The 6,822-nt window shown below is 54.5% G+C and overlaps 1 protein-coding gene across 3 annotated transcripts; it reads left to right on the forward strand.

Moving 5' to 3' along the window:
- The first annotated feature begins 271 nt into the window (after positions 1-271).
- On the forward strand, positions 272-3,452 carry ZNF575 (zinc finger protein 575). 3 transcript variants are annotated; one of them, XM_088027635.1, is made up of 4 exons: positions 272-454; positions 734-829; positions 1,178-1,423; positions 1,882-3,452. In XM_088027635.1, exons 3-4 carry the CDS (start codon positions 1,342-1,344, stop codon positions 2,538-2,540), a joined length of 741 nt encoding a protein of 246 aa, XP_087883761.1. In that variant the 5' UTR covers positions 272-454; positions 734-829; positions 1,178-1,341; the 3' UTR covers positions 2,541-3,452. The 3 variants fall into 3 exon arrangements, with proteins under 3 accessions (XP_087883761.1, XP_027943835.1, XP_087883762.1); XM_028088034.2 differs by having other exon boundaries at positions 1,266-1,423; XM_088027636.1 differs by lacking the exon at positions 272-454 and having other exon boundaries at positions 639-829; positions 1,266-1,423.
- Positions 3,453-6,822: the final 3,370 nt, after the last annotated feature.

The raw sequence follows: 6,822 nt of genomic DNA on the forward strand, positions 1-6,822 counted from the left end.
GGACAGAGAAAAGGAAGGCGCATATGTTGGGACCTGTCTCAGTGATCTCTAAAGCGCAGTTTCCCCGAGTTAGGTCCTGCACGTGCTTGACTCCAGTCAGCCACCGTAGGCCCCGCAACCCGCAGTATACTTTTTTACGGCCCTTCTACCCGTAGCTCGGCGCTTGCTCACCAACTTGCCTGCCTTGCGCACTCACCCCTCCTTCCATTTCTTCTGGGCAGCAGCCTCCGCTGGCCGCGACTGCGCATGCGTACTGACGCCCCCTCCGGCCCCGCGTGGAAGCAAGGGATAGAAATGAGGCTGGGCCGAGCCCCTCACGCGCGCTCCCTCCCCTCCCGTCGCTGGGCACGCGCCAGGCGGTGCAGCTTTGCAGCGTCCGAGGGCAGCGCAGCAGCTGCAGCGGCCGCCGCGGGAGGGGCCCGGAGCCCCGCCCCCGGGGAGGGGCCTTCCGCAGGTGAGGCGGGCACGGGTGCGGGCCTGGACGCCTGGGTCTTCGGGAAGTGGATTGGGGGCTGGACGCCAGGATCTCCCGAAAAGGAATCGATTGGCGTCCCGATGCATAGGTTCCGGAGGGGCTGCATTAGTGCCTGCGCCTTGATAGGGTGCATTGGTCCCGAATGCCATGATTCCGAGGCGTGCGTTGAGGCCCGGACGCTTGGGACCCCGAGGGAAAAATCCAGTAGGGATCTCTGGATCGCAAGACACGCCACGTTCTTTCTGCATCTCCCTCTAGGTCTCCCCTCTACCCTCCACGCTGGGGATGAAATTTAGCAACAAGAAGGAGGCAGTTCACGCGGCGTTAATGGACTGAGACTAAACCAAGACTCGGGTAAAGCTACCTATTGGAGGTGAAATCCCGCCCACTGAGCTCAGGCTCCTCCCCTGAGAGAGAGTTGTAAAAGACCCGCCCTCTCCGCTCGAAGGCCCCGCCCCTGGGCCTGAGTTGCTTTGGGTCCTGTCTATACAGCCTCGCCCATCCCCGTCTTTGCTTCCGCTGCTGGGAGGTTCTGGTGGGGGGAGGTCCCGCCCCCTCGATGTAGAGGCCTAGCCAGCTCCGCGCTGAGGGCCGCCCGAGTTTAAGTAGTAGAGGCCCCTCCCACTCGGCTCTAGGGCTCCAACCCTGGGTCTAAGTCGCAAAGGGTCATGTTTGCATAAACCCCGCCCGTTGTGCTCTTAGGCTCCGCCTTCGCGTAAGGCCCGCCCTAGCCTTTGGAGCCCAGGCTTAAGAAGACCTTGCTCCTGAACAGACTGGTCCCTGATTTTAGGCCCTACAGCCCTATCCCCATCAGCCTGGTAACCACCAGCATCGCCTACCTCCCTCTGGGTTCCTGGGCCAGCAAGATGCTGGAGCGAGATGCAGAGTCCGCGGCCGGGGACACCGATCCTAGTCCCACTGGCAAGGAACCAGTAACCAAGGGAGGAGGTGAGAGCGGTCCCGCCCGTGGGTGGGGGGCACCGGGATTGGGGCTAAGAAGATCATATTTTGAGGGAATCTCAGGGTGAAAGTTTGAAGGCCTGGGGTGATGACCATTTGGGGTACTCCACAAATATATTCTGGGGAATCCTACTATTGGCTTTGGGGAACTTCAGTGATTTTTTAAGACTCAGAAAATTGTCAGGGGGTTTGATATGCAGAAGTTCAGGGTGATCCCTTGGGAATATACTAGAAGCAGACACCTTAGTAGCTTTGGGGTTCCAGCCAGGTAACCCTTTGGAGCCCCTTTGGATGGTGCATGGCATAAGGTGGGGAACAGGGACATGTCATCTGAGGGGTCCCAGATGACCCCTGAGGTGTCAAGGCTGGGGTGGGGGAGGGGAAGCCTGGCCTAGGTTCGGGGTGTGGGTTGATGCCTGGAGCCCACCGGCCCTCCTGTCCTGTAGCCCCCCACCAGGGCTCGCCGCAGGAGCCCAGCGAGCCGGTGCCAGGGCCTGCCACGTCCGCGGGGGCGCCTTCTCAACCCCGCCGGCGGCCCCCGCCCCAGCGCCCGCACCGCTGCCCTGACTGTGACAAGGCCTTCTCGTACCCGTCCAAGCTGGCCACGCACCGGCTGGCGCACGGCGGCGCCCGCCCCCATCCGTGCCCCGATTGCCCCAAGGCCTTCTCCTACCCCTCCAAGCTGGCAGCCCACCGCCTCACGCACAGTGGTGCCCGCCCACACCCATGCCCACACTGCCCAAAGGCCTTTGGCCACCGCTCCAAGCTGGCAGCCCACCTCTGGACCCACGCGCCCGCCCGCCCCTACCCGTGCCCCGACTGCCCCAAGTCCTTCTGCTACCCCTCCAAGCTGGCAGCCCACCGCCACACGCACCATGCCACCGATGCCCGCCCCTATCCTTGCCCGCACTGCCCCAAGGCTTTTTCATTCCCCTCCAAACTGGCTGCCCATCGCCTCTGTCACGACCCCCCGACGGCGCCAGGCAGCCAGGCCACAGCCCGGCATCGCTGCTCCAGCTGCGACCAGGCCTTTGGCCAAAGACGCCTCCTGCTCCTTCACCAGCGCAGCCACCACCAGGCTGAGAGCCAGGGGGAGCGTGAGTGAGTCCTCCCCTTGGCTCACGGGCCCCTCTGCCACCAGCCCGGGTCAATAAAGGGGCGGCATTTTTAAGCTGGGCTGTATGGACTTGCCTTGACCAGATAGCTGGCAGGGAGACTGACTCCACACTGGGCTCCAACTTATAAGGCTGAGGAACTCTTTATTCACCTGTTTTGGGGGAGGGGAAGGTTGTAACCCACAGAAAGTTAGCGCTGGGCCCCAAACCACGGGCTTGGAGCTGGGGTTTGAAAGCAAGCCCTGGCTCTGGTTTTTCCCTATTTATAAGGCAAAAGTACAAAGTCTGCTAGCAGCGTTGGTTGCTGACGAATGTGGGGAAACAGGGTCTCTCCTTATTGTAAGTTAAATTGGTGCCTCCATCTTGGCCATTTGATGGTCTGTAAAAAATTTAAAATGCTCACATGCCCGTGTCAACTATTCCACTTCTAGGAACTTACTCTATAGATAAACTCAAGCACTGAAAAAGGCATAAGGATGTTCATCTGTTCAAAAAGGCATAAGGATGTTGGGAAACCACCCAAGTGCCCATCAAGAGGGGACCAGCTAATGAAATACAATACAGCCATAGAGTGGACTATGTTGCTATAGGGAAAAAACCTCCATTTGTACAGATGTGGAATGAGTCCCTAAATATACGAAATGATAAAAGCAAGAACAAAGGGCATACTGTCAATAGTATAAACATTTTTTAAAGCTCAAGCTTTGGAGCTAGCCCTGACCCACTACTTATAAGCCGGGGGGCCCTGGACAAGCTTTGTCACTTCTCTGGACTCAGATGCCTTATCTATAACATGGGAGTGCTAGGAGGCCTTTGTAAGGGCACAAGCATCATCTCTGGCATCACTTCCCTTCTCGGAGCCTGTTTCTTCTGCTATAAAATAAGAATGAGCTAACACTGGACTGCGCTTTGTTCTTCAGATGTGTATTAAGCACCTATAGGGTGCTGGACCCTGCCCAGGGTGGTAGGCACACAGCAGTGAACAAGACAGGCCTGGTCTAGCGAGGGAGTGGGTGCTAATCAAGTAGTGGCCAAAAAAAGAAAAGAAAAGAAAAAAGTAAAGGAGCCAAGTCCATCCTAAAGAACAAAGTAGGGGAGGGAGCCTTGCCCCCCACCAGCCCCACCCCCAGCCCAGGTACCAAGAATGATTTCCAAGTCGTAGGAATGACATCTGTGGTGTTGGCATGGGAACAGGCAAGTGGAAGAGAACCGAGGGCTCAGAAACGGCCCTGTGCTCACAGGAGGTCCTGACAAATGACAATCCCCATGACTAGACTAGGGATTGGCACACTTTCTCTGGAAGGGGCCCGATGGTATGTATTTTCAGGTTTTACCCAGCTCTGCCCCTGGAGTACAAAAGCAGCCACACACATTATGATACACAAATGAAGGAATGTGGCTCTGGCCCAGTAAAACTTTACAAAATGGTAGGTGAGCTGGATTTTGCCTACGGGATGTAGTTTGCAGATCTCTGCTGTAGGTGAATGGGGCAAGGACAGGCTCATCTGTGAATAAGCTGAGAGATCTGGAAAAAAATTAAGTGGGATCCTGCAGAGGCAGAATAATGGTCCCCCAAAGAGATCCATGTCCTAATCCCCAGAACCTGAGTATGTTAGTTTACGTATTAAGAAGGGGCTTGGCAGATTTGTGATTAAGGATCTTATCTTGAGATGGGGAGATTATCCTGATTATTCCAAGGGGCCCAATGTAATCACAAGGGTCCTTATATGGGAAAGAGGGAAGCAGAAGAGTCAGAGGAGATGTGACAATGGAAATGGACACCAGAGGGATGCAGGGCCATGATTCAAGGGACTCAGGCAGCCTCTAGAGACTGGAATAAGTAAGGAAATGGATCCTCCCCGGAAGGGACACAGCCTTGCAGACACCATGATTTTAGCCCATTGAGACAGAAGTTGGACTACTGACCTACAGAACTATAAGCAAATACATTTGTGTTGTTTAAAGCTACTAAGCTTGCGATAGTTTGTTACAGCAGCAATAGGAAACATACAGATCCTGATCTCATACCATACACAAAAATAAGTTTCTGGTGATTTAAGATCTAAATTTGAAAAACAAAATAGATGGAAATAATAAAGGAGAATATCTTTGTAACCTCAGAGGTACAGGAAGAATCCTTAAGATACAAAAAATGTACCTCATAGAGGAAGAGACTGGTAAATTTGAGCATAAACAAATCAAGTTACAACTATGATGAGATACAGTATTATGAGTGTATACCGGGCACATACTATTATGTAGAGGGTTAGCAAAGACCTTTTTGAGGAGGTAGAGTTTTCCTTGTGATCTGAAATGTGCAGATGGAATGAGAGATGGTTTGTGGAAGTATCCAGCATCAGGGGTGGCACTGGGCAGGCAAATGCAAATTAGCAGGCCGTTAGACCAGTCGCTAGCTAGACCCAGTCCACTGGGAAAGGCCTTGGGGAAGGAGTGGGCGAGGAGGGGGATTAAGTCCCTCCATGCCAGAAATGCGGCTGCCATCAAGGTTTACATACAGAGCTGAGCGGAAGATTGCCTCCACAGCAACACACCACCATCAAAGTTTCAGGGACACAAATGCATTTGAGAGGTGTCGATCTGGTCCAACCATTGATGTAGAGAGAGGGAAACAGGCCAGGAAAGATGGGATTTGCCTGCGTCCACACAGCGGGCCAGTGCTGAACCAGGGCGGATCCTGAGTCTGTGACACGCTGACCTCCTGCTGGTCCTTGTATAGGTCAAGCCGGTTCCTGCCTGGGGGCCTTTGCACCTGCTCTTCCTCTGCCTGGAATGGTTCCCCCAGACTCTCCCTTACTTCTCCCAAGTCCCTGCAGAGGGGTCAGTCCTCTGACACACCTTCCCTGCTGACCCTCTCTGAACCACGCCACCCTGTCCCATGGCTCTGTAACACTGCCCTGTGTTCGTGCTCAACGCTGCACAACACACTCACGGTCTCTTCCCCAGCGGAATGTCACCCCTGAGAATAGGGCCTCGTGTCTCTTTTTCACACTGTAGTCCCACCGTCTCACACACGGCGGGCTCGGTAGGCAGAGAAACAGCCTCCTAAAGATGTCCACATGCTGATCCCTGGAACCCATGAATCTGCTATGTGGCAAAGGAGAATTAGGGTGGAAGGAATCAAAGTTGCTAATCAGCAGACTTTAAAACAGGGAGATTATCCCAGATTATCCAGGCGGGCTTGGTGTAAACACAAGGATCCCTGAAGGTGGAAGGAGGAGACAGAAGAGGCCGTCTCAAGAGTGATGTGGCGTGAGGAAGACCACTGGCCACTGCTGGCTTTGAATACGGAAGGGGAATTGGGGAAAAGACAAGAACACAGACTTCCCCCAGAGCCTCCAGAAGGAGCACTGCCTGGCCTACACTGAGTTTCAGTCCATTTTGGACTTCAGACCTCCAGACCTGGAAGGTTATAAATTTCTGTAGGTTTAAGACATAAAGTTTGTGGTAATTTGTTACTGAGCTCTGACTGCCCTTTGCTCTGCTCCAACCCCCTCTTGACCTCCCCAGCTCCAGGATAATGTCCAAGCTTCTCAACCTGGCGCTCGCAGCCCTTCGGGATAGCCTTGTCCTTTTGCTTCGACAGTGACGTGAATGTTCTCCATCTGTGTGCTCTATTACAGCCGCCAGTGGGCACCCGAAATGTGGCCAGTGTGACTGACAAAGTAAACTCTTCCCTTCACTGTAGTTCATTTAAATAGCTACCCGGGTCCAGGGGCTACTGTGTTAGCATAGCTGCAAGGACTATGTCCCTCCTTCCAGATAGATCCGCCCCTAAAGCCTCTTAAGCAACTGACCCCGGGGAGCCAGGCTGGTTCCCACGTCCTAGCCTCTGCCTGCGCCATGGCCCCTGCCTAGAACTCCATCCTAGCTTCCGCCTGATTCCCTAACACCCTGCTCAGTTCCCAACTTAAATGTGGTGGAGGCTCGCAGGGGGTGATTAAAATACCCCTCCCCCTGTTCTACCATTGCCCTGACAGTTCTACAGCCACTTCTGTAAGCCCTGGAGAAAGGGAGCTATCCCTGGCCCAGGGGAGCTGAGACGGACCTCAAGAGAGAAGCACATCTCACGAGCATCCAGACCTCCAGCCCAGGACCAAGAGAGGGACAAACAAAACCCAGGAATGGGCTCAGAGGGCTGGAACCCCAATTCCCTGCCACCACAGGGAAAAGTGGCAAGGGAGAAGTAACAAAGAGCTCCTTCCCTACCAAACCCCTGATAGGGAGCCCCTCAATTCTTCCCAGGACCCCAGG

Source organism: Eumetopias jubatus, unplaced genomic scaffold (genome assembly GCF_037043125.1).
Source record: "Eumetopias jubatus isolate StellerSeaLion01/CBP00866 unplaced genomic scaffold, mEumJub1_p1.0 scaffold_10, whole genome shotgun sequence".
NCBI lineage: Eukaryota > Metazoa > Chordata > Mammalia > Carnivora > Otariidae > Eumetopias > Eumetopias jubatus.